The following is a 26,835-nucleotide window of genomic DNA, read 5'->3' on the forward strand; positions in this document are numbered from 1 at the left end:
TGTAAAGGACTCTAGGACTCTAGGTTTTTCTGGGTGGAGAATTGTCTGTGAAGGTCCAGATTCTGGGAAACTCTGGAGGGGAGAGTTAATGGTCTTAGCAAGTGGAGTGTCCATTATGAAGTGACCTGAAGGTCAGTTCCCAGGGGAGGGGGTATCTGATCAATTATTTGACCAGACCTAACAACCATTAACTTCCTCACTCCCAAGCTCCAAGGGCCTTTTTTTTTTTTTTTTTTTTAACCTCTATAACTTGTTTCCTAAGCCCATTTCTTCTGGGAGTTACTTTTTCTACCTCTGTAATCCTATATAATAAAAGCCTAATATGCAAATCAACCAACTAAATGGCAGAACCACTGGTCACTATGATGCGCTCTGACCACCAGGGGGCAGACACTCAATGCAGGAGCTGCCCCCAGACCGCAGGCGCCAGGCCAGCCAAGGCAGGAGCCAGCAGGGGCCCCCTGATTGCCCCGCTGATTGCCCCACAGATTGGTGCTGATTGCCAGCCAGGCCTAGGGAACCTACCTGTGCATGAATTTTGTGCAAGGGGCCTCTAGTTTTGTAAATAAATGTTCTCTTACAGCACAACCCCCTTTCCCACCCCACCCCCCTTCTATCCTCTCCCCTTCCCCTCCCACACCCTTTCTTTGGACCCAGGCTCTGAATTCTTTCCTAGCCAGAACCCAAGTACCGAGGTTGCTGAACCCAGGTTTGCTCTGACCTCACCGGTCAGACACCTGGGGCCATCCTGCCACCTACAACATATTTGGTGCCACGTGACTTGGATTGTTTCATCACTGGTTGTGTGAGAAATGCTCACCTGTTCAAATTCAAATAATGGACTTGGAGACAGAAGTATGGTGAAAATGAGGCGTGGAATACGCTCTCGAGAGAGGGTGCCTGCGGTTGCACAGGCACCTGGGGCAGCGAACACCATTATTCAGCCCCTCCTCCGGTTCCTCAGTGGCTGAGCACTACGGGCTCACGTGTCTCCTCGTATGTCGCATAGGCCTTGCTGTCTCCCTTTGGGCCATTCAAAAAAATTGGGCTGAGGCCTTTTCTAATTGCCTCTACCTCCCCCCGTCTCACTGAGGCAAGCACCTGGCGGATTTCCACCATGATCTGGCCCACGTCCACAGTTCCCTGTTCTTATATCCTCTTCCCTCCTCCCCACATTCTGTTTGCTCTGAGGAAATTCAGCAACCGTTTCCATCAAAATCTGACTGTGCTGGAGACGGATCACAGAGCCCCACTTCCCACGTAAGCCAATCCTCATCACCTTGGCTTGAAGGACATGACTGTGCTCTTTCCTCCTGCAGCTTTTCCTCCAGCCATGGGTCTCTCTCTCTCTCTCTCTCTCTCTCTCTCTCTCTCTCTCTCTCTCTCTCTCCCTCCTTCCCTCCCTCCCTCTCTCTCCCTCTGCAGATTGCTGCTTGCTGCTACAGGACTCCTGTGACAGGATGACTGGGTCATGGACCAAGGAAGTTTGCACTAGGCACCCCGCCGACTGCAAGACATTGCCACACAAGGCCCTTCCCTGCGCTTTTCCCTGTCAGGTTACTAGTTCCAATGGAGAGAGAGACAGAGAGAGAGAGAGAGAGAGAGAGAGAGAGAGAGAGAGAGAGAGACAGAGAGAGAGATCCTTGCCCTTTGGCTGGAAGCATGTTTGTTTCTTTCCTTTCTCTTCCTTCCTTTGTGTCTGGAGTTAAGTTCAGGCTGACTTGCTTTGAGCTTTTTGAAATCCCTGGGGTAGAGCTAAGGGTTAGGGTTGAGTTGAGAGACCCTAGGGCCTAGGCCAGTGATGGCGAACCTATGACACACGTGTCAGAGGTGACACGCGAACTCATTTTTTGGGTTGATTTTTCTTTGTTAAATGGCATTTAAATATATAAAATAAATATCAAAAATATAAATCTTTGTTTTACTATGGTTGCAAATATCAAAACATTTCTATATGTGACACGGCACCAGAGTTAAGTTAGGGTTTTTCAAAATGCTGACACGCCGAGCTCAAAAGGTTCGCCATCACTGGCCTAGGCTGTAGATAAGGGTCAGGTAACTAAGGGGAAAAGGGGCGGCCGCTTTTAAACTTAGGTTTTTCCCTTGGGATTGCTTTCGGAGGGTCTAAACTTGACCTTTTGCTGAAAAAAGAAGAGCCTCAATTCATTTGGCTTAGAAAGTGAGGGACACCCGCAGTTTCTAATCTTCCTAGAGAAGGCCGACAGGAAATAAAAAAGAAAAGCTCTACAGGTTTGGATGTCTCTGATGTTGACACCATCTACTTATATAAAAACCCTGGGTGTAGCATCACGTCCCGAAGCTCAACCAACCAGAAGGAAGTCAGTCCTGCAGGGGTCGTCTTGGAAACGGCTGCGCCCTCCCCGAGCTGTTTCCCGAGAGGCCCGAGGGAAGAGCCCACCCTCGGAGGGCCAGGAGCGCCCAGCAGCAGTCAGTCCTGGGTCGCTGAGGCGGAGGCCACAGCGCGGTAGAACTCTGGGTCTGGCCCAACACGGGGCGTGGCCGGCCTTCAAACCAGACCCTGACAGTAGGGAGGAGGCAGCCCCATTCCTCACAGAATCGACAGGTGGCCAGCTTGCTGTCAGGGGCCTGCCAGCTAGGAATCCTATTCACCTGCATATCTGTATAAATTTTTTTTTGTTTCTTTTTGTTGTTGTTGTTGTTTTTACACCAAGCAACCTATGTAACAAACATGGTTGCTTTTTTTTTTTTGTATAAAGTTTTAATACATTATATTAGAGGTCATGGTGGTACTGTTTTACCCACAGCATCTACAGGAATTGCTGCAAATTTACTTCTTGGTGGAAGCACCTTTCATTCCCAATATAAATTACCGATTCCATTAAATGAAACTTCAATTTCTAGACTCAATATAAACAGTGAAGTTACTAAAACTATTAAAATAGCCCAACTTTGCCCTGGCCGGTATGGCTCAGTGGATAGGCAGGGATGGGCAAACTTTTTGACTCGAGGGCCACAATGGGTTCTTAAACTGGACCGGAGGGCCGGAACAAAAGCATGGAGGGAGTGTTTGTGTGAACTAATATAAATTCAAAGTAAACATCATTACATAAAAGGGTACGGTCTTTTGTTTTGTTTTGTTTTATTCATTTCAAACGGGCCGGATCCGGCCCGCGGGCCGTAGTTTGCCCACGGCTGGGATAGAGCGTCGGCCTGCGGACTGAAGGGTCCCAGGATCGATCCTGGTTAAGGGCATGTACCTTGGTTGCACATCTCCAGTAGGGGGTGTGCAGGAAGCAGCTGATCGATGTTTCTCTCTCATCGATGTTTCTAACTCTCTATCCCTCTCCCTTCCTCTCTGTAAAAAAAATCAATAAAATATAATTTTAAAAAAATCATAAAATAAAATAGCCCAACTTCTCATTATTGATGAATGCACCATGGCACCCAGTCATGCTATAAACGTCATAGACAGATTACTAAGAGAAATTATGAGCCTGAATGTTGTATTTGGTGGGAAAGTTCTCCTTCTTGGAGGGGATTTTCGACAATGTCTCAGTATTATGCCGCATGCTATGGGATCGGCCATAGTACAAACGAAGCTGACGTATTAACAGGATCTGCAGAGGGGGAGGTTGTTCTGATTCCAAGAATTAATTTGTCCCCATCTGACACTGGCCTCCAATTTAAATTGATTCAATGATGGTTTCCGGTGATGCCAGCATTTGTGATGATTATTAATAAATCACAAGGACAAACTCTAGACAGAGTAGGCATATTCCTACCTGAACCCGTTTTCGCGCGTGGTCAGTTATATGTTGCTTTATCTCGAGTTTGAAGAGCATGTGATGTTACAGTTAAAGTTCTAAATACTTCATCACAAGGGAAATTAGTCAAGCACTCTGAAAGTGTTTTCACTGTTAATATGGTGTACAGGGAGATATTAGAATAAGTTTAATCACTTTATCAGTCATTGTTTGCATCACTGTTGTTTTTATATCATGTTTTTGTTTTCATATCATGTTTTTGTCGTTTTTATATCATGCCTCTGTTGTTGTTATATCCTTTTTTTACTGTTTATTAATAAATTTATATGTTATTTTCATGTACATTTTACTAATTTCCTTTCATCTCTCACACTTCTATTATAGAGAAAGGGCAAATAGCAATATTAAAATATCTCCGCTAATTAATTCCCTTTTAATGTACATAAATTTCGTGCACCAGGCTACTAGTCCTATCTAATAAAAGACAAAAAGGGTATTGACCCTACCTTCACTACACGTCCCATTAACTAATCAGGCCGATATGCAAATTAACCGCCAACAAAGATGGCGGCCAGCAGCCACACAGCTGAAGCGAGCAGGAGGCTTGCTTGCTCCAGTGATGGAGGAAGCCAAGGTTCCCCACCTGCAGCAGCCCGGCTCTGAGCTTTGAAAGCATCAAAGTTTCAATTATAGAAGCTAAACAAACCCCAGATACCTGCTTTCAGCCGGCTGTGGCCACAGAGCTGGAGTGAGCAGGAGCCGGCTCTTAGCTCCAGTGATGGCAACAAAGTTACAATTATAGAAGGTAAATAAACCCCAGAATAAAAAAAAAAGAAAAAAAGGAGAGGCTGGGAGCTTCAGTCACCGGCCAGCCTGAAAACAGCCCTCAGCCCCTCACCCAGACTGGCCAGGCACCCCAGTGGGGACCCCCACCCTAAAGGGGGTGTGGCCAGCCTGAAAACAGCCATCAGCCCCTCATCCAGGCTGGCCAGGCACCCCAGTGGGGACCCCCACTCTGAAAGGGGTGTGACCAGCTGCATACACCCATCAGCCCCTCACCCAGGCTGGCCAGGCATCCAAGCGGGACCCCCACCCTGATCCGGGACACCCTTCAGGGCAAACCAGCCGGCCCCCACCTGTGCACCAGGCCTCTATCCTATATAGTAAAAGGGTAATATGCAAACTGACCCTAACAGCAGAAAGACTGGGAATGACTGGTCACTATGACACACACTGACCACCAGGGGGCAGATGCTCAATGCAGGAGCTGCCCTCTGGTGGTCAGTGTGCTCCCACATGGGGGTGCTCTGCTCAGCCACAAGCCAGGCTGATGGCTGCCAGCACAGTGGTGGTGGTGGGAGCCTCTCCCACCTCCTCAGCAGCACTAAGGATGTCTGACTGCAGCTTAGGTCTGCTCCCCGCTGGCAAGTGGACATCCCCCGAGGGCTGCCGGGCTGCCAGAGGGATGTCTGATTGCCAGCTTAGGCCCGATCCCCCAGGGAGCAGGCCTAAGCCAGCAGGTGGTCATCCCCCGAGGGGTCCCAGACTACAAGAGGGCACAGGTCAGGCTGAGGGACACCCCCCCCCCCAGTGCACAAATTTTTGTGCACCGGGCCTCTAGTTATTAATAAAAGGAAAACAGAGTAACATAATGGTAAAGATCATAGACTTTAGGAAAATCACCGGCTCTAGGATAAAACAGATTTGAGTTAACATCCTGGCTCATGACTTACACTCAGGGAGAGTAACTTAGCCCCTCTACACCTCAGTTTCTTTATCTGCTAAATGGCTACACTTCAGGGACTTGTGACAATTAAACAACAGAAAATATCTAAAACAAGCATGTCAAACTCGTGGCCCACAGGCCGCATGCGGCCCACAATGAATATTTTTGCAGCCCAGTCAATATAATGGTATGTAAGAAATGTTTTAATAAAACTTTTGTAACTTAATTTTTACAATATCCTGTTATACATAATTATTAATAATGAACGACAACGTTCGCTAATGGCATTAATATAATCGTGTTGCATTCATTTCCCTTACGGGCCTCACACGCAGGCGCACCATTTCTCTCCACTAACACTAGCAGCGAATATTTTAGCAGCTGATTGCCACATCATTAGTCTTGTACTGACTTGTTTGGTGTGTAGAACAGGAAATATTTTGCTTTCGGAGAACAAGGAAAATAGGTTTATTTGTGTTACGCTTATTAATTTATGCAGTTATTCAGTGTCTGGTAAGTTAATGTTCAAGAAAAATATTAATTTGTATTAAAATGTTCTATTATTTTATGTTAACAATGACTAATTTATTTCAGCCATTTGTATTCAGTATGTCTCTATCGAAATAAACCTACGTTTCTATGAAAATTGAAGCTTTTGTTTTTTTGTGGCCCACTTAAACTTAACTTTGCTTATTTGTTAGCCTTTGAGTTTGACATGCTTGATGCAAAGGTTATAGGACTAGGTACATAGTAAAAAGTCAACAAGGTCCTGGCCGGTGTGGCTCAGTCAGTGGAGTGATGTCCTGTGCATCAAAGGGTCTCAGGCTTAATCCCTGGTCGGGGCACATACAGAAAGCAACCGATCAATGTTTCTCTCTTTCTCTCCCTCTCTCTGTCTCAAAAAAAAAAAAAGAGAAAGAAAAAGAAAAAAAGAAAGAAAACAAACTCAAAAAGTTCTAGCTAGCTATTTTATTCATAATGAAATATTTTAAAGATTATAATGAGGACCTATTATTTGATTAGCAGTACTGATCAACAAAATACAATAGGTACAACTCAGAATTCCTACCCTCAAATTACATATGTTGATGTCAAAAGCATACAAACCTGTGGAGAATTTCTATAAGAGCTTATTTGAGCCCAAATTGGTGACGGTTGCCTGGAAGCAAGATCTCAAATGCTCCACAAAATTGCACTTTGCAGCTTCTTTCATGCGTTAGGAATTAAGGAGAGAAAGTAAGGAAGGTCACATGAAGATGGAGAAAAGCAAGATGATAGCTTACAAGGCTATGCGCTCTCTTGAGGGTGGCTAAGGCTTATTTCAAAGTTGTGTTAACCTAGATACACAGAAACAATGGATGGGTTTGCTTAAGGCAAAGATAAGCCTTTTACTAAAGGAGTTAATGGCCCGGCTGTGGTGGCTCAGTGGATTGAGCGTCGTCCCATGGACCAAGAGGTCCTGGGTTCGATTCCCAGTCAGGGCACATGCCTGGGTTGTGGGCTTGATCCCCAGTAGGGCCATGCAGGAGGCAGCCAGTCTATGAGTCTCTGTCATCATTGATGTTTCAATCTCTCTCCCCCTCTCCCTTCCTCTCTGAAATCAATATAAATATATTTTTAAAAGAAGTTATGTGGCTGGGGTGTGACTACCCACTGTGACCTGCCAGTTAAGAATTTATGATCAGATCACCTGTGAGGTCGCTTTGCGTAGAAGCCCTTTTACGTCCACGCATATGTGACAGGCACAGATACTAGAGCTAAGACCTTCCGTTGCTTTGGCTTTATAGCGGTTTCCTGGGACTCAGTGAATGCTTGTTGAATGAATGAACTCTCATTTGGTTTCATGTAGAGAGTGACTGGCCCACAAACTATATGAGAAGCAGACCTAACACTTATGAGAGAAGTGAGTGTGAAACGCAGGCAGACAGGGCAGGGTCCAGGGGAAAACAAGGGCGGGTGGGACATAGGCAGGGCAGGCAGGGCAGTCCGAGCAGCCTGACCACAGGAACCACCACGCAGGAATAATAAAATGTTTCTGGACTCAAGGCAGGAGGCATGGGAAACCAAGGGAGGGCCTGTAGCAACAAGGTGTAAGAACACACAGAAACAGGGAAAGTTCCTCATAGGACCAAAGGAGGAACACAGAAACACGGAAGGTTCAGGTCCGCTGCTGGGCAGGAACGATTGAGGGAATCAATCAGATGACGACAGGGATAGATAGAGCAGCAGGCTTGTGGCAGACATAAACCCTGGGCTACAAGGCTTAAGGGGTGGGGGCAGCCCATGTTGGGCCCCCTCCCCGAGAGGGGAGTCTGAATCTGCTTGTAGTACATTTTTCACACTTTGCTTAAATCTTCTGGGCCGTGGAGCTCATTCGTCGGTGCTGCGAGACAAAACCCGGGAAAACCCTCGGCTCATCCTTTCGGTTCTCAGCTTTGGGGGCTCAGCCCCGGATCCAGCCTCTCCACATCCCACGGTGGCCTGCGGACCCTAACGCTTCTTTTGATGTTTCCTTTGTAATGTTGGAGGCCTTGCCACTTAATCAGACTGTCGTCCCCAGCGGGCACTTTTCTCCCTCTTTCCAAACGCAGTCTCGGGCCTTTGGGCCACTTAGAAGCCGGCGCGGTGCTCCGATAAAAGCGTTAGGGTGGCTGCTCCCGTGGAAGGGTGAGCTGGCTGTCGCAGAGGGTTAGGGAGCAGTAGGCTTCCCGCCAGTTGCAAGACCAAGTCCGACCAGCGACTAAATGAGTGCTTGGGTCCCTACCCAGGCTCCCGAGATCAAAGAGGCAAGTTCCTCCCTCCGGTTTGAGAACCAATGTCCTTACGTGAGTAAGAACCTCGCAGAGGTGTCTGGGGTTGAACCCTACGACGTGCAGGGTCCTCCCAGGGACTCCAGAACACACCTGTAACTGAACTCTGACCCGCCCAGGGGTGCTCCCAAGCCCGTCACTCAGCACTCTCGGCTGAGGCACCGAAGAGGAGGGAAGTGACCAGCGGTGTCACCGCCTCTGGGAGTTCCCTCCACAAGCAGCACCCTTGGACCCACAACATACAGCCCAACCCGGCCTGTTCCCTTGTTAGGATTTCTATTGCTGGACATCTGCTCAAACTTTCCTGCCTTTTCCTCCTCCTGCCCAAGGCTGGGGGCAGAGGGACGCTAAGGTCTTCGGATCCTGGCCCAGCTGGTTATCTGCCATTCTTAATGTCCCTGCCAAGATGGGCCCAGCCAGGCGTGAGCGGAGGATCCCCCATCCCTCAATGCCTCCTTGGACCTGGCCCCCACAGACCTGACTTCTTCCAGCTCCTGGCAGTGGCCTGGTGGGGACCAGAGGGGATTCGGGTCTTCAATAGAATGTAGGGAAGCCGGGGAGGGAATGCCCTTGCCTGGGGGCACAGCCTGCTCCGGGTGCTCACACCACGCCATGTGCTGGCGAGCATTTAAAGTCGGGTGGGGAGGTAGATCAGGGCGGTTCCATACATGAGGACATTAGATCACCAGACAGGATGGAGGAGGACTGCAGGGTTTGGGTTTACAACAGTGCTCAGTGCTCGAGGCCCTTCAGCGCTTTCTACAGTGCTCCCCTGTGGTTCCTGGGACCTTTGAAATGCAAGAGCCTGGAAAAAAAACAAAACGAAAGAAAGGAAGAAAGGAAGAAAGAAGAAAGGAAGAAAGAAAGAAAGAAAGAAAGAAAGAAAGAAAGAAGAAGAAAGAAAGGAAGGAAGGAAGGAAGAAGAAAGAAGAAGAAGAAGAAGGAGGAAGGAAGGAAGGAAGGAAGGAAGGAAGGAAGGAAGAAGAAGAAAGAAAGAAAGAAAGAAAAAGAAAGAAAGAAAGAAAGAAAGAAATGCAAGTACCTGGTAAAAAACTCTAGTCTGGCCATCTTTAAAGGTACAAGTTTCTGGGAAAAACTTAGCCACATGTGCAGAACAAGTTAACTCCTTACAGCGTTGATTGCTAGACAGCCTGCTTTTATCTATGTTGCAAAAAGTCTGTAAAGTGGATCTGGAGCTGTTATGAAGTCTTGCTTTGTTGAAAATGTGCTTTGGAATAAATATGTTCATACGAGTCAATCTAAGGCAGTGGTTCTCAACCTTCCGGCCCTTTAAATACAGTTCCTCATGTTGCGACCCAACCATAAAATTATTTTCGTTACTACTTCATAACTGTAATGTTGCTACTGTTATGAATCGTAATGTAAATATCTGATATGCAGGATGGTCTTAGGCAACCCCTGTGAAAGGGTCGTTTGACCGCCAAAGAGGTCGCGACCCACAGGTTGAGAACCGCTGATCTAAGGAATGCTGGCTGTTTGCTTTTCTTGGTTATTGGAAATTGAGGTTCCTAAGAATTATTAATTGGAGGTTATGTGATTTTGGTAATAGAAGACATGGTGCATAGAGATGCATTTTGAAAACGAATTATCCCTAAAAATTGTAAAAAACGTTCATGAAAATTATAAAAGGTTAACAAGGAAAATTTAAAAGAAAGTTAAAACAAAGTCAAACAACATGGGCAGTTTGCAGCCAGCTTGTAACTAACAAATCATTACCTTCCCAGCCAAGGGCACAGCAAATGGTTAAACAAAAAAAGCTCCCTACAGAAAGGGAGAGGGGAAGGGGGAAAGGGGAGGGGAGTTTTCCTCCCTAGGCAGGGAGGCCAGCTGGGCAAGGGAAAGTTGCCAGGTGCTCCTCATAATTTCTGAAAAGGCTACAACAGAATAGTAGGGAATCTTAAGAATTCATCTGCACCAGAATACTCAACAGAGCAGTTTTGAGACCTACAGACAGGAAGGTATATCATGCCTTGGACCCGCACCCAGCCTGTTCTTTGAATTGTCAGGGGGCCTGTCTGTACGTCATGAGCCAGATGTATGGGTTTACTTGCTTTGCTTTTTCAATGAAGATACTTACTTTAATTGCTTTAATTCATTGAACCCTAGTTCTATACAGCTTTGACCCAAAACAATACCAGAGTCAAAAACCCCTAAGAAGATGAATGGGCCTAGTGGCCCACAGTATACACCTATGCCATCTTGTCCTCCTTATAATACAAGACCCCTGGAAGGACAAGTCCCACCAGGACCCAAGGGGACTCAGCCACCCAGGCCCCCGACTACCATCTGCTCTCCCCCGGCAATGGCAGGGGGATAGTTTTGACCCATCCAGGTCCAGGTATCCTTTTCCATACAGGACTTACAACAAATTAAAGAAATAATCCCATCCCTAAGAAGCTGGTTGTTCCCTCTTCTCAGCCCTTGGTTTAGCTATTTCTATTGATTATCTTTGGCCCTTGCTTATTAAACCTCCTAATACATTTTGTTTCTTCTGGCATAGAGGCTATAAAACTCCAAATGCAGCCCCAGATGGAGGTGACTGCCTTTTACCATGGACCCCTAGATCGGCCTCCTGCAACGGGACTGCTCTCCCACAACGCCCACTGTCAGCAGGAAGTAGCCAGAGTGGTCGTCACCCCTGCTCCCAGCAGCAGTTGTGGAGCTAATTAGTTGTTTTCTAATCGGAGGAGGGACTGAGAGAGTTAACTTGAAATGCAGGCAGGGCAGGGGTCCAGTGGAAAACAAAGGCAGGTGAAGCACAGGCAGGGAAGACAAGGCAGTTTGAGCAGCCTAATCACAGGAACAACAATGCAGAAACAATAGAATGTCTCTGGGCTCAAAGCAGGAGGCATGGGAAACCAAGGGAGGGCCTGTAGCAATAAGGTGTAGAAACACATAGAAACAGGGAAAGTTCAGGTCCGTTGCTGGGCAAGAACAATTGAGGCATCAATCAGGTGACGACACAGGGAGGCATAGAGCAGGCTTGTAGCACACATATACCCTGGACTACAAGGCTTTAACGGGCAGCCCACTATTGGGCCCCCCTCCCCATTGGGGAGTCTGAATCTGCTTGTAATAAACTTTCCACACTTTTGCTTACATATTCTGGTTCACGGAGCTCAGTCTTCAGTGTCGTGAGACACAACCCCGGGAAAAACCTTGGCTCACCGTTCCGGTTTTCACTTATACTAGGCACCAAAAACCCAAAGTAAAATGTTTCCTAACTAGACAAGGCCATTAACCATCAATGAGTGGACCAGTTCCCAGGGACCTGGAGACGGGAGGAGGGAGAGGCTGACCGGAGCTGGAGGGGTCCCGGGAGGCCTCAGGCAGAGGAGGGATTCGCAGTGGATGTGCAGGGAGAGCACATGCTTTTAGGAAAGATGAGTGGCCCTCAGAAGAAAAGATGGAAGATATGTGAGAGTTGTGAGGATGAACAAATGTTCTTTTCTGTCAAAGAAGGGAGTTTAAGGCAGCTGCCATTTTGCCTCCATGACTTGCAGCTTCCCTGGGGGACGCCATCTTAAAGCTGCAAAAGTGAATCCCTCCTTTTTTTCCTTTGAATTAGCCAATCGGGCAAGAATGTGAACCCAAGCTCTGACCAATCAAGAGTGAGGGACAGCCCTGGCTGGTTTGGTTCAGTGGATTGAGTGTCAGTCTGTGGACTGAAGGGTCCTGGGTTTGTTTCCGGTCGAGGGCACATGCCTGGGCTGTGGGCTTGATCCCTAGTAGGGGGTATGCAGGAGGCAGCAGATCAATGATTCTCTCTCATCATTGATGTTTCTATCTCTCCCTCTCCCTACCCCTCTGAAATCAATAAAAATTGATTATTAAAAAGAAAAGTAAGGGACAGATGGCATGTATCAGGGATAAAACCCAAGTGGACCAACAACTCGGTGCGCAAGCTGCCAGCCCCTGTGCGCGCCCCTCCTGCAGGAGGAAGGACACTGCCTTGCTGTCTGGCTCCCTATGTCCTCCGTGTTCTGCCAGGACCCCTGGTTTGGGGGCTCCCCTTCTTTCTAACAGGTATGAGAGTTTGTGGCAGAGTTTGGGTGTGGTGTCTCCTCTCCTGTGATAAGAATCAATTTTCTCTGGTTGGTGAAACTCCCCGGAAGGGAGCTATGACAATTGAGTTCCTTTTGGAGAACCTGTCTTTGGGTAGATAAGAGGAAGTCAGAGAAAGCCTCTCCCGGCATTTGCTGTTTTTCAAAATGCTTATAGCTCAAAATATACCAAAATGATGTATTTTGGGGTGACATATTTTGCTGTCCCTCAGATGTTAAACGTGGTATGGGTTGGAGGTGGGGAGGAAGTGGGAGGGGCTCTAAAGACACCACAGTGGCAGGTGGACCATTTGGGAGCGTGGCTCAGTGGTTAAGTGTCGACCTATGAACCAGGAGGTCACGGTTTGATTCCCAGTCTGGGCACATGCGCAGGTTGCGGGCTCGAACCTCAGTGTGGGACGTGCAGGAGGCAGCCGGTCAATCATTCTGTCTCATCTTTGATGTTTGTCTCTCTCCCTCTTCCTTCCTCGCTGAAATCAATAAAAAATTTTTTTTTTAAGAATCAACTTTGATTAGAGGGTTGCAACTTTCAGCCCCAATCATGCCTATGTAATGAAGCTTCCTTTACAATCTCTGAACTGTGGGGTTTGGGGGAGCTTTGGGGTTGATGACAGGAACGCATCCACAGGTCAGGAGGTGGCACACCCCAAACTCCACCAGGACAGAAGCTCCTCTGCTCGGGACCTTCCAGACCGGGCACTGAGGGTCTCTGTACCTGGTTGTTCACACATATATTTTGTAATAAGCCAGTTAACCTGGTGAGTAACTGTTTTCCTGCGTTCTGTGCGTGGCTGTAGCAAATGAATCAAACCTGGGGTGGGAACCTCTGATTTATATCCAGTAGGTTGGGAGTGCAGGCCTTGAAATTGAAGGTTGGCGAGGTTGGGTGGGGGTGGGGAGGCGCAGTCTTGTGAGACCGAGCCTTCTCCTGTGGGATCTGACTCTATCGGCAGGTAGATCGTGTTTAACTCAGAGTTGAGTTATTGTAGACACCCAGCTGGTGTCACAGAATTGCTGGGTGTGGGAAAAAGTCCTGCACATCTGGCGGCCAGAAGTGTCGGAAGTGGCCGTGGTGGTGTGAGTGCACAGAGAACTGGCCCCGCTTTCCCTTCACAGCGTCACCGTCACCGGGGAAAGAAACAGGAGGTCCGTGAGAGGGCCCCTCTCCTCCCGTCATCCCAAGGCTGTGAGCCGGGGCAGCGGCCGGGCCTGCGCCAAGCCTGCAGTCCAGCAGAAGGCCTTCCTGCCCTCGCTCTGCCTTGGTAGGGAGCTGGCAGGAGAAAGCAGCCTTGACGAAGAAGGAACAACAGGCTGCTGGCACCTCGGTCTGGATCAGGGGGCCAGCCCACGGCAGGAGTTGTCTGAGGACGTCAGCACCAGGCACTTCAGGCCTGTGAATGTTCCTGTGGCCCCAGCTGGCCGGAGGGAGGCACAGAATGCTTGGAATAGCCCCCAGTCTCATGTCAGCTGAGCTTGGGTGCGGCGCCTCTCAGCCAGAGAAGGAGGGGGAGACTCCTCGCTAGCCCATGACCAGGCACCAGAATGAGTCCGAGGTCACGTGAAGAGCTCGTCTGTGACATTACACATCACATCCAGGGCACTCCCCACTCCCTCTCCAGAACAGCACTGGCTTGTAGCCTGCGCACAGCCCTTCTCACACAGCCTGGTCGAGTGCCACTCGGGGTCCTGGAAACCTCAGCCAGCAGGGGAGCCACATCCCCGAGCCCCGCCCAGTGCCTCCCTCGCACACCCATTCACATCCACAATTCGGAATTCGCCCTGCTTTCCCTGGTGTGGCCCTCCTTTAGCCAGAAAATGCTACCCCTCTCATCAGCCTAACCATCTTCAGGAAATGAATAGGAGTTCCTCTCAGCAGGGTCAGAGGTCAGGTCAGAGAGGTCAGGTCAACATGTGAGAACGTCGGTGAGACCGGATTCCATGCAGCCAGTTATCACAAAGCCTGTGGCCACAAACCCTGCAGAATAGGTATGTGGTGGGCCGTTAGACAGACATGAGCAGAGCAAGGGCGATGGGCCAGGTGCAGAGGTCACCAGGGCGGAAAGGACCCAACAAAGGACCATTGTAAGGAGGACCTCACCCCCAAGATGACCTTTCCTCCCCTAGCATATCTCTGGTCACACGGTTTGGAACCTCTGGCCTGTCCTCCCTAGAGATAACATCTAGGCCTCCGTTGTATTTCAGCTCCAGGCCCAGAAAAACAGCAAAACCAGGCACAGTTGACGTCAGGACCAGCTGCACTGGGTAATGACCCCCTGCCCAGGCACCAACCCATCAATCACTGGAGACCTAGACCCTGAAAGGACACACCCGGGAAACTGCTGAATATTCTATTAAGATCTGCTCCTGGGACCTCCCTAACATCTCCACCCTTAAAACCCTTCGGGCCGCCCTTGCCGGTTTGGCTCAGTGGATAGAATGTTGGCCTGTAGACTGAAGGGTCCCAGGTTCGATTCCAGTCAATGGCACATGCCTGGGTTGCGAGCTCAATCCCTAGAATCCCTAGAATCCCTAGGGATTCTCTATCTTCATTGATGTTTCTATTTCTCTCCCTTCCTCTCTGAAATCAATAAAAAATATATTAAAAACAAAACGAAACAAAAACCCTTAGGGCCCTGGCTGGTGTGGCTCAGTGGATAGAGTGTCAACCTGCGGACCCAAGGGTCCTGGGTTGGATTTCAGTTAAGGGCACATGCCCGGGTTGTGGGCTTGATCCCCAGTGGGGGGCGTGCAGGAGGCAGCTGATCAATGATTATCTCTCATCACTGATGTTTCTCTCTCTCTCTCTCTCCCTCTCCCTTCCTCTCTGAAATCAATAAAAACATATTTTTTAAAAACCCTTAGGAAGAAGGACCCAGCTCACTCCCTCCAGCCTGTCCTCCTATCCTCCCCCTCCCCCAGGTGCCTTACCATCACCTTCCTCACTCCCATGCTCCAAGGGCCCTTCCTTTATTTCTATAACTTGTTTCCTAAGCCCGTTCTTTTTTAAAAATTGATTTCAGAGAGAAATGGAGAGAGAGAGAGAGAGAGAGAGAGAGATCAATAATGATTGGATCATTGATCAGCTGCCTCCTGCACACCCCACACTAGGGGATCAAGCCCACAACCTAGACATGTACCCTGACTGGGAGTCAAACCCTGATCTTCCGGTACATAGATTAACGTTCAACCACTGAGCCACGCCAGTTGGGCTTCCTAAGCCCATTTCTTCTTGGCTCTGAATTCTTTCCTAGCCAGAACTTAAGTACTGAGGTTGCGGAACCCGGGTGTGATCTGACCCCACTGGTCAACAGCAGGTACACTGCCACAGTGGAGCAGACAGTTCTTCTTCTTCTTTTTTTTAATATATATATATATATATATATATATATATATATATATATATATATATATATATATATATTAATTAGAGGCCCAGTGCTTGAAATTCATGCATGGGGGGTGTCCCTCAGCACAGCCTGCACGGTCTCTAATCTGGGACCCCTTGGGAGATGTCCGACTGCCGGTGTAGGCCAATCGGGCCTAAACTGGCAGTCAGACATCCCTCTTACAATCCAGACTGCTGGCTCCTAACCGCTCACCTGCCTGCCTGCCTGCCTGCCTGATTGCCCCTAACTGCTTCTGCCTGTCAGCCTGGTCACCCCCAACTGCCCTCCCCTGCAGGCCTGGTTGCCCCCAACTGCTCTCCCCTGCTGGCTATCTTGTGGTGGCCATCTTGTGATGCCACCTAGGCGTTTATTATAATTATATAGAATACTGATTTCAGAGAGGAAGTGAGAGATAGAACCATTAATGATGAGAGAGAATCATTGGTCGGCTGCCTCCTGCATGCCCCACACTGGGGATCGAGTCCTCAACCCGGGCATGCGCCCTGACTTAGAATCAAACCGTGACCTCCTGGTTTATAGGTCGATGCTCAATCACTGAGCCACGCCGGCTGGGCGAGGAGACAGTTTTGAGGAACTGTCTTCGTGCTATGTTCTCAGCCGGTGCTGCAAAAAGCTGAGGCATGGGGCACCAGGAATGATTCCAAGACCGCGAAGGAAGGATTGAGGTGAGGGGCCTGAGAGGCGTGCTGATTTCTATGCTGAGTTCAACCATCAGGGCCACTCGCTGTTACTCTCCAGAGGCCCCTCACACACACCCTCACAGGCCTCCCTTTGGTGCCCACCAAGTCCGTTACCAAGCCCCCCATTCCAGGAAAGAGATATTCTGTGGCTTCAGTGCCTTCAGTTATTAAGGGGCTTTTTCAGAGAAGTCCAGTCTGCCCTCATTGGCCCTTCACCTGATCGTGGCCCCTGAGGTTGCCCCTACGGGGTCACTCACAGGGTTTGCTGCTAACCTGCTCCCAGTCATGTGCTCCGTGGGCCGATCACCACCTCTTGTCCCCTTATTGTCTGGCAGGCAGAATGCCCCATCCTTTACACCCAGTAGTCTGACGTTCCTAGCATGTCCAGCGTGGGGAACATGCCCCAGAAGCTGGGTTCTGCTGATCTTGGTCCCTGATCTCCGGCAGTCTCTGGTAACTCCATTCTCTGTCTCTCTCTGTCTGCCCCCTCTCCCCCAACACACACATGAGATTATGAACACCTGTTCTTAGATTGACCCCATATTTTACAAGCGTATGATCAAGGACCTTTGCATTTGAGGTGTGTACAACTGGGGCATGACATGGTGGTTTCATGGCTTTAATTACCTAATAAATTAATTTTAATTTATTTTAATGCTACTCAGATGGCTAGGTAATAAAAACTTATTCAAACAATGTACTAAGTGGTTTTGGCAAAATAGGATTTTCTTGAATTAAAGAGTTTGCATATCCAGTGACCTTAACATTCACTCTTCAGAGGAGGTGAGACAGCAAACGCGCAGGTGGTGCGGGGCGGGGCGGAGCCGGCCGCGGGGACAGGCAGGCAGGGCTCTGAACCGAACTGCTCCTGCCCCAGGCTGGCCGGACCGCGCAGCGGCACCAGGGGAGGAACCCAGGCCTCTGCGGGGAAATGAAGCTCAGTCTCAGAACCACGGACATGAAGGCTATTGTGAGAATTTACCTTCCTCATTACCTGCAGAACCCCGGGCTCCCTGTAGCCCACAGCGCCCCCTGCTGACTCCTCAGGCCCAGGTCTCAGGTCCCCAGGCTGCCGGGATATGGGTTTTGGAAGCTTCCTCCTGGCAGCAGAAGAGGGTGCATAGAGGGGCCCAGACCTTCGGGGGCCCCTGGCCTTCTAGGACAGCGCCCCAACTCCTTCCTGACAGCAGAGCCCCAAGCCCCGCCACTGCCCCCGCCCTTCTCGCAGCCTCCCAGGCGCCTGCTCTCCAGTGCTGCCCTCCGGTCTGCAAACCCTGCGGGGCCTGGCTGGTTTTGCTCAGTGAATAGAGCGTCGACCTGTGGACTGAAGGGTCCCAGGTTCGATTCTGGCCAAGAATTGATCCTCTGCCCTGGTCAGGCGTGTGCGGGAGGCAACCATGGACGTGTCTCTCTCACATCGCTGTTTCTCTCTGTCTCTCCTCCTCCTTTCCACTCTCTCTAAAAAAATCAATGGAAAGGGTATCCTCAGGTGAGGGTTACCAACAAAAAACGCAACAGGGGAGGGAGGGGGAGGTGCGCCCGGAGGCTCCGCCCAGGAGCGGGCAGCCGGGAGCTCGAAGCCGCCGTGGCCATCTTGGACGTGGGCAGTCTGGGGGTTCCCGACCTCTGCAGGGGCTGATGGAGACCGACACCCCCTCCCCATCTCCCCCTCGGCGGGCCTGTGTCCAACCCTCCGGCTCCGTGTAAAACCTGGAACCAGTGTCAAGGTGGCAAGTGCTGGCTCCGCCCTTCGCTGCCCGAGCAGGCCCTCAGTTTTCCTGTCTGTAAAGGGGGGTTTGAGCCGCCTCCCGCCAGGTCACTGGCTGTGCCTGATGGGTGTGGCTGGAGTGTTCGCGGGCTTTTCCTGCGGATTGCGGGTGCCTTGGAGCCACCACCGGCCCGGCCTCTGCTCGGGCTGAGGCCAAGTTGGAGGGACAGGGGGCTGGCAAGACCCCCTCAGGAATGGAAGCGAGGCCCCGGGTTCTTTGGGGCGCATGTGACCATTGGAGGGTGTCAGAAACAGACCAGGATGCAGGACCCGCAGGCTGTTCACACTGGAACACTTACACGCCCCCAGGCCTGTTATTTTTATCGCCCTGGCTGCCTCCCCACGGGGACTCCCCTGCAGCACGAAGCTGCTAGAATGAAAAGCTGTGTGCTAGCTGTGGGGGACACAGGGAAGCGGAAGCTGGGACACGGTGTCCCAGGCGGGAGCCAAGCGTGGGTGGTGGCCCCAGGAAAGGAGAGGAACTCAGCCAGGCCTGAGGTGGCCGTGGGGTCCCCGGCGTGTGCACTGCTCCACCAGCGCTGCAGCCAGAGCCCCGTGCTTCAGGGTCCGCCACGTTCACGGGGGCAGGAGACGCCAAGGACGCGGAGATGGGTGGGGAGGGGCCAAGGCCGCCCAGGGCTGGAGAACCAAGCGGCCTCTATAGGATCCGGAAACCCAAGAGACCTTATTCAGCAGTAGGCCAGGTGAATGCCAGGCCTGCCCAGGCTCCCTCACCCACCCAGAGGGAAAGAGGACTGACAGAGGCGACAATTCCCAGTGGGAGGGGGAGGCAGTTTATTGCCCGACACTCTCAGAGGTGGGGTGGCCAGGGGGCTCCGTCTGCTTCTCCCCTGCATTTGGCTAAACCAACCACTTCTCTTCCCAAATCCCCAGGCTGTATAAGATAGACAAGGCCCCCCACCCCCACCCCCACCCCCACCCCACCCCCAGGAGGGGCTTAGGCAGATGGTGGGCTTGGGGTAAAGTTCAAGTATTCAGTTCTCCCAGATTACACTGCGCCCAGGCCATGAGAGCGGATCCCACCCTTGGGGTTTCTGGTGATGTTAATAGCCCTTCTCTCAGAAACCTCAAGATGAGCTCCCTACCCCTTTCCCTGACCATCACAAACCACAGTCCTAAACCCTAGCGTCTGTGCAAGGAGGCCCCTGCCCCCCTGGCATGGAGTGATGGGGGCAGGCAGCCTTCTCAAGTAGTGACGCCTCAGAGCAAGTGGCGAGGGGAAGGGAAAGGGCTGAGGACCTCAGGAGGCAGGTTGGGAGGGGCCTGGTGGATAAAGCCAGACAGCTTGGTGTGCCTCCTCACCCCACACCCCGGGCCCTAATCCCTGAGAGTCTGCCGGCCAAGGCCATATAGGTGGGGTGGGGGGGGTTAAGTAGGTCCTTGTCTCCCAACCCCGGCCAGCCCTATTGGGGACATGAAGCTTTGGAAGGGCTAGGACTGGGCTCCAGGTCAGCTCTCAAGCTCTGACCTTCCAGAACAGCTGAATCCGGGGTACAGGATAGGCCTACTAACCCCCATATCCCATGTCCTGGCCTGTGGCAGAGTGGTGGGGACAAGAGGTGGAGGTGTCCTAAGGGCGTTATAAAAAGCTAAAACCATTAAAAACTTCTTGGGGAAAAGTGCCTCCCAGCTTCTTGCTTCCCCAAGTTATTAACCTCCCCAAAGCCCGGCAGAGAGAGCTGAGCCCAGAGAGGGGGTCCATTAGCACCATGCAATGTTGGGGTGCCCCGAGGCCTGACCGACCCCGAGCAGGGGCCCTTCAAAGCTGAAGTGCCACTTGCTAAAGCTTCTGTACCCTTGAGGGGGGACCCCTGCAGGGGACGGGTAAGGGAAGAAGGCTTGGCCGAAGTCCAGGCGGGGAGTCTCAGCTGGGACCCCAAAGGACCCCTCCTGGGGTCATGACTGGAAGAATCTTCGTACCACAAACTGGCCCAACAGAACCACAGCCAGAACTATCAGCACATTCCGGATGGGGCCGTTGCCCAGGTCCAGGGCTGCCACCTGCCAGGAGACGGGGGGAGGGGGGGTGTCAGAGGGGCTGGCAGTGGATACAGGCACCGAGGGACTGGGGGGGTGGGGGGTGAAGGGGGCAGCCCAGCAGCACAGGAGGCTGCCAGCGCTGGGCACTCACCCAGCCGCCCCGCTGCGCGATCCACCGGGCGATGCAGTGATGCAGAATGAAGTCGGCCACGAAGCGGGTCACCTGGCCCAGGAAGCCGGTCAGGCCTCGCTGGTAGACGTGGAGGGCCAGGCGGTAGCCGAAGCCCAGGAGAGCCACCACCCGGCCCCAGTTGATGCCGCTCTCAAACAGGCTGCGGGCAGAGCACGGGCCATCAGTGGGAGCCCAGGGGGCTGACCCCCCCCCCCGTCCCCCCCACCGCCCCCAGCAGGAAAGCAGCACGGCTTAGCAGTGAGTCAAGGTGGCAGAGGTGCCCGCCTGGCTGCTGTTTGGGGAGAGCCTGCAACTCTGTGAAAGGAGAAAGCTCAGAGGGCACAGGATGGGACTGCCGCCGCCGCCACCACCACCGGGGGCCCGGTGCTGCGGGCGCAGGGGGCACAGGGCAGAGCAGTGGACAGAGGCAGCAGGGAGATTACCTGTGGGCATTGCTGCTGGCCTGGCAGCCGAGGGACAGCAGAGAGAAAAGGACAGAAGAGGAGGTTAGGACAAATCCTGGAACCACACGGGTGGGGCTGGCCTCTGAGGGCCTGGGCAGGGCTCCAGCTGAGCACGAACCCGAACCCTAAGCCTAACCCTAAGCCTAAGCCTACTGCTCCCCCTGCTCTCACCCCGGCTAACACCTGTGCGTGCGGACCCCGTCCTGAGCGGCCCTCTCCATTTTATGGACGAGGAGACGGAGGGCCAGGCAGTTCAAAAGACAGCAAGTGGCAAAGCCACGCCATGACCAGGCATGTGGTCTCTAACCACTGCACCAACTGCTTATTCCCGGACCTGGTAGCAGGCGGCAACCTTACTGTCTTTGGTGTGAAATGTGGCTCTAAATCAGAAGGACAGCTGTTTCCTGGCTGGGCAGGGCGGCTCTGGGCACCTCCCCACCCGGGCCCATCCACAATCCTGATCTAAACGGTCAAGTGCTCACGCTCCGGAGATGAGGAGTCCGGGACCCAGCAAGCAAAGACGGGCCGAGGCCACACGGGAATTAACAGCAGACATGGGGAAGCAAACAGGCCTCCCGACACTGACAGAGAAGTGTGTCCCCCAGGGGCAGGGCGCGGCGCGGGGTGCGGGCAGAGGCAGGGCCTACCTGGAGGCAATCTTGGTGAAGTACTGGTAGGCGTTCTCTGGGGTCGGCTGCAGGTGCTGCAACATGGTGTGGAACTCCAAGTCGAAGCGCTGGTTGATGTCGTCCCCGATGATGGCGAGCTGCCGGCCCACCTGCCCCAAGGTGCTGGAGGCGCGGGAGGCAACGGGGAGGGAGGGACAGCTGTCAGGGCCCGGCCCAGGCTCCCGGCTAGGCCTTCTGCCCGGGGTGCCCCGGCCTGCATCCCTCCCCAGAGGCCCCCACAGTGTTCTCAGATTCGAGGGCTGGGCTCGGCCCAGGGACAAGATGCCCCTGGGCGGGGTTGGGGGGAGCCCAAGATGAATAAGGAGCCACAAAGAAAGAAGGGCAAAAGGCCCCTCACAGAGCCCCCCAGCTCCCAGGACCTCCATGGTGACCCATGTGAGCATCCGCCTCCCTGAGGTGTCCCCGTGGGGCTCTGCTCACCTGTCAGGCTCTGGGGACAAGGTGACCATCTCTGGGTCAGGGGGGGCAGCCGCCTCAGCTTCCTGCTCCTGCTGATGGCGGTAAAAAACGTAGCTGCGGAAAACCTCCTCTGTGTCCCGGGCCACCTGCTCCTCTGAGGATCAAAGCCAGGAGTCAGGGAGGAAGGCCGGATCGGGCAGCCCCAGCCTTGGGGATGGTTACTCTTCCTCAAGGTCACCGCTGTCCTCACCCCGGGCAGCAGGCTCCCCGCTGCAGCCCCGAGTCCACCCCCAGTGCTTTCCACCTAGTCCACACAATAGCCTTGGGAGGTAGGCGGTTCCCACTGGCAGGCGGGAATGCGGCCTGAGGCCGGGAGGGCGGTCACTGGCACAAGGTCCCACAGCCAGAGTGCGCAGCGGGGCCAGGAGAACCCGGGCATTAGGGCCCCGAGTTCAGTGTGACAAGCCCAGCCCTATGGCTTAGGGATCGTGGGGCCATACGTCAGACAGGGACATAGTGACAGACCTGGGGCTGAGCCCAAAGTCCAGGGAACAGCTGCAGGCTTCCCGAGGTCCCCGGGGAAGAGGGAAGGGCAGCCATCTTACTTCCTCCCAAAGGTGCCATCGTTTTCCCCGTGTGATAAGCCATCTACTTCCTCATTTCTCCTCCTGCAGGGACAGGCCAGCCACGCCCACTCTTCCTTCTCGCCCATCCCGCCCCTGGCACTGGGATGGCACCGTCCCAGGGCCCGCTCACTCCCAGCCCCTCCCACCTCTGCAACCCAGGCCCGGCCCCTCCCAGCTCCAGGGCTTCCCGGGATCACTGGCCCAGCAGGTCACTGCAATGGGTGGGGATCATTTCTCCCTGTCCAAGGTGAGTTCCCTTCCTGGTCCCGTCCCCGCCCGCCCTCTGACCTCACCGCCGCCCTGATGGTATGGGGTGCGCGAGGGGCAGAAGGACCCTTACCCGAAGTGGAGGCCGGGGCAGGCCCTTCACAGTCCTGCCTGGGAGGGCCTGGTCCTTGCCCAGATGCCATTTTTCAGGTCCCAGGGGAGAGCAGTGTTAGCCTGTGGGGATGGTGAGGAAAAGCAAAGATGGGGACAAGCAGGGGCCACAGACCAGACGTTCCACAGCCACACAGGAGTCAAGTGGCCCCAACACCCGACTCCCCAACCCCAGTCTGAGCTCCAGCCACTTGCATTTCACTGGCCACTCTTCAGGGAAGCCCAGGGGTGAGAAAAGCAAAGCAGCCAAGACCACATGCAGGGACCTGCCCCCGGCGTCCAGGGCCCCGGGAGGGTGGCCGCAGCAGACCCTAGTGCTTCTCAAGTCGATTTCAGCTCCGTCCTGGAGCCCCGCACAGGGGCCCAGGGCCGCAGGGCCACCGCAGGCTCGCCACCTTCCAGCCAAGGACCTCGAAGGTCCCACTTGCCCTTGGCTGGTCAGAACACACCTGCCTTCCAGCTCAGCCCCGTTGGCCACAAACGCCGATGGTGTACTACTCCCAGCTGTGAACTCCCGCTGGGGGTGCCGGACACTGAAATGGCACATTCACCCCGCAAGGCAGGCATCGTCATACCCTTCCACAGGTGGCAGGTGAGGCCCGCGGAGGTGAGTGCCCACGGCCACAGAGCTAGTCAGGGAGTCAGGTTGGCCACCTAATCTCAAGCCCATATGTCAACACACTTAAGATTTACTTTCCAGGTTGTGGGTCTCGGAGGGTGTTCCTTCCAGGCATCTCTCCCTGGTTAGGCCTGGCCTGTGCCCTGCATTCCTGCCTTGCAGCCAGGCCTCCAGCACAGCCCCCCTGCCTTCCGCGGGCGCCCCCTCACCCCACGCTTGCTCTCCTGCCCAGCCCAGTTTCCCTGCCCAGCAGGGTGGCCTGATCTGCTATGAACCCTAAACAGAGGGAGTAGTTCCAGGACGTGAGCTGTTTCACTTTCAATTTGCACCCCTCCATTTCCCCCGCACACCAAGCATTTCCCCACACCCCCCTCCCCCCACCCTCCCTCCATCCCCCGATAGGGTAAAGCCCCACCCTGGGCCAGGCAGAGCCGCCCTCCTCCCTGGGGGGCCCATGTACCCTCTGGCCTCCCTTCTCTCAGGCCTGGGCTATTTTTGTAGGGCTCTCCGCCTCTCCTTTCTCAGGGCAGGGCAGGGGAGAAGGCAGACCCTCCCTCCTCCATCCCCAGGTGCCTCTCAAAATAGGCCTTTGCCTAGCACCCCCACTTCCAGCTCCTCCTGGAAGAAGATGCCCTTGCCTCTCCCCTGGTGCCCCAACCCGGCAGCCCAGGACAGCAGGGCCAGAGGATGCTGCCTGCACCTGCACCTCCCGCTCCCTCCGCCCCAGAGCTCCCTGCTGGAGCGGGTGGAGCCGCCGCACAGCCCCAGGACCAGAGGCCTCTGCCGACCATAGCCTACCCCTGCCCGTCCAAGAGGCATGACTTCCTGGTAAGGCGAGTCCCCGCACCCCATCTACCGGGTTCGCTGAGCCCAGGATGTCCCCCAGGGGAAGTGCCCGGCGGGGCTGCAGACCCAGTCGAGGGCTCCTGGGCAGCAGGAAGCGCCGTTAGAGTTCCCCCAGCCTTGACCTTGACTCTGACCTCCACTCCGGCCGCCCAGTCTGCTAAAATGCTCGGTCCTTCGCCCCCGAGTCTCAGGCGGCCAGGGCCAGGGCATGAGGGGCAGCCAGAGGCAGCCCTGGCCGGATCAGGCCCCCCGCGGGCGTTATCGAAGCTGCTCCGGCAAAGCCTCCCCCTCCCCACCCCGCTCCCAGCGCTCTCCCTGCCCCACCCTGGGCCTGGTGCTGCCTCGATCGATCGGAGAGGATGGGCCGGACCTGCCGGCTTACCTACCCAGACCCCGGCCTAGGCCAGGGATGGCTCCGTGGGGCCGAGGCTGGAGGTCCCGAGGGGCTGCTCCACGGTTCGCTGCCCAGGCCCGGCTTCGCGGAGCGGCTGTCAGTGAATTCCTGGTGTCCGATGCTGTCTCCGCGGGTCCCCGCCTCGGCACCAACAGGCTCCGGGAGCGAGCGTGGAGGAGCCGGCAGCTCCCGGCTCCAATCAGCTCCCTCTAGAGGAAGTTGCCCTGCAGCCGCCGGATGCGGATGTGCGGCCTCCCGGCGGGGCGGTCTGCGCTCGCCCCTCCATCGGCAGCCCCCACCGCGAGCGGCTCCTCCTCCCCGCTGCTTTTCCCACCCCTGACCCTTGATCTTTTCTCCCTCCCATCAGTCAATACCAACGAAAAAAATCAGGATGGTGATGTTTCTTTTGCAGTTTAGCCCGTGAATCTTCTCATTGAATCTTCTCAACAACACTTGGAAGTAGTGCCATCCATACACCCACTGTACAGATGAGCCAACTGAGGCTCAGCTGTTTAAGGAGCTCTCCGGAAGTCACCGAGTTGCCTTATAATCGAGTCTGGAGGTGCCCGGGGAAAACAATACTAAATTGAGATTCAACGTGCAACTAGGTACCAGGCACTTCCGTGGTCTCTGGGACTAGAAACCCGAAGGGGACAGGCAGGTGAGCAGATGAAACCACAGTGAGGGACTTCCGCTTCCGCCAGGGACAACTGGGCACCGCAGTTATGAGTCGCTTCAAGTTTATACGGAGCCTCTCTGCTCAGAGGGATTTGGGGGGCAGTCTCCCAAAGCACCACGATGACCAGGGTGTCATACAGGGTGTGGAGTGGGAGTTTATGATTCCAGGCGGAAAAGATGCACCGCATTTGGCACAACAGATGAAATGTTGTTGTTTTTTAAAGTAATGTTGGGCAGATCTCTGCTTTTCTTTTTTTAAAAAAAAATTTTAATGATTTTTTACAGAGAGGAAGGGAGGGGATAGAGAGTTAGAAACATTAATGAGAGAGAAACATCAATCAGCTGCCTCCTGCACACCACCTACTGGGGATATGCCCGCAACCAAGGTGCATGCCCTTGACCAGAATCGAACCTGGGACCCTTCAGTCCGCAGGCTGATGCTCTATCCACTGAGCCAAACGGTTAGGGCTAAAATCTTTTTCAATACAATTGGATGTCACCCTTCAAGATGTGATGAATTTGAAAAGAATAACCCCGATATTTACTTAATGGAGTCGCTAAATCTTGCTGAAAACAAGAGGGGAAAGTTGTAGCAAAAGGGGAATGTGGACTCAATTTTGACCGACTGCAGTTTTGTCCCAAAGATACTCAGCTCAAATATTTTGAAAAACTGTTTGAACTTCAGGACAAAATTACCAATGTTTCTTCACTGTTGAAACTAACATGCTGAATTTTTAAAAAAATATATTTTATTGATTTCATAGAGGAAGGGAGAGAGAAATAGAAACATCAATGATGAGAGAGAATCATTGTTCTACTGCCTCCTGCACGCCCCCTACTGGGGATGAGCCCACAACCGGGGCGTGTGCCCTTGACCAGAATGGAACCAGGGGGCCTTCAATCTGCAGGCCGACCGCTCTATCCACTGAGCCACACCAGCTCCGGCTGACTTTTTGCACGTAATAGAGCTAGCTGGGGGTGTGGGTGGAGCAGCGCAGTTGTTTGATGGAACTGGCAGCACCGACTGTCCCCTGTGTGGGTCTCCATGGGACTCAGTGCTGCTCACTGAACACTGAGCCCCTGGGGGAGTTCAGAAGTCAATACCTGATGAAAAATCAGTGATTGAGATGCATGCACCTTGGTGTGGAGTTGAAAGTGCACGGGCTGGTTCAAAATATATAAAAACGTCATTTCCACCTGGCCGGGCATGGCCCATGGTTGAGTGTTGACCTATGAACCAGGAGGTCAGGGTTCGATTCCCGTTCAGGGCACATGCCCGGGTTGCACTCTCGATCTCCAGTGGAGGGCATGCAGGAGGCAGCCAATCAATGATCCTCTCTCATCATT

The 26,835-nt window shown here is 53.2% G+C and overlaps 1 protein-coding gene across 4 annotated transcripts; it reads right to left on the reverse strand.

The window, feature by feature from the left end:
• Window positions 1-19,173: 19,173 nt before the first annotated feature.
• On the reverse strand, window positions 19,174-25,044 carry BAK1 (BCL2 antagonist/killer 1). Of its 4 annotated transcripts, none has more exons than XM_036356610.1 (7): window positions 24,803-25,044; window positions 22,914-23,014; window positions 22,473-22,615; window positions 21,969-22,039; window positions 21,507-21,650; window positions 20,375-20,555; window positions 19,174-20,244 (listed from the first exon to the last, which is right to left on the reverse strand). In XM_036356610.1, exons 3-7 carry the CDS (start codon window positions 22,593-22,595, stop codon window positions 20,140-20,142), a joined length of 624 nt encoding a protein of 207 aa, XP_036212503.1. In that variant the 5' UTR covers window positions 22,596-22,615; window positions 22,914-23,014; window positions 24,803-25,044; the 3' UTR covers window positions 19,174-20,139. The 4 variants fall into 4 exon arrangements, with proteins under 4 accessions (XP_036212503.1, XP_036212504.1, XP_036212502.1 ...); XM_036356611.1 differs by having other exon boundaries at window positions 21,969-22,101; window positions 22,553-22,615; window positions 24,803-25,040; XM_036356609.1 differs by lacking the exon at window positions 22,473-22,615 and having other exon boundaries at window positions 21,969-22,101; window positions 24,799-25,040.
• Between the last annotated feature and the right edge of the window lie 1,791 nt (window positions 25,045-26,835).

This window comes from Myotis myotis, unplaced genomic scaffold (genome assembly GCF_014108235.1).
Source record: "Myotis myotis isolate mMyoMyo1 unplaced genomic scaffold, mMyoMyo1.p scaffold_m19_p_26, whole genome shotgun sequence".
Classification (NCBI taxonomy): Eukaryota; Metazoa; Chordata; class Mammalia; order Chiroptera; family Vespertilionidae; genus Myotis; species Myotis myotis.

Excerpts from the sequence above, each read along its gene's own strand:
- BAK1 (XM_036356609.1), bottom strand. The coding sequence starts at position 22,983 with ATGGCATCTGGGCAAGGACCAGGCCCTCCCAGGCAGGACTGTGAAGGG. Across the intron at positions 21,651-21,968 it reads TTGTCCCCAGAGCCTGACAG|CACCTTGGGGCAGGTGGGCC; the intron begins GTGAGCAGAGCC and ends CCGCGCCTCCAG. Across the intron at positions 20,245-20,374 it reads TCGCGCAGCGGGGCGGCTGG|GTGGCAGCCCTGGACCTGGG; the intron begins GTGAGTGCCCAG and ends GTCTCCTGGCAG.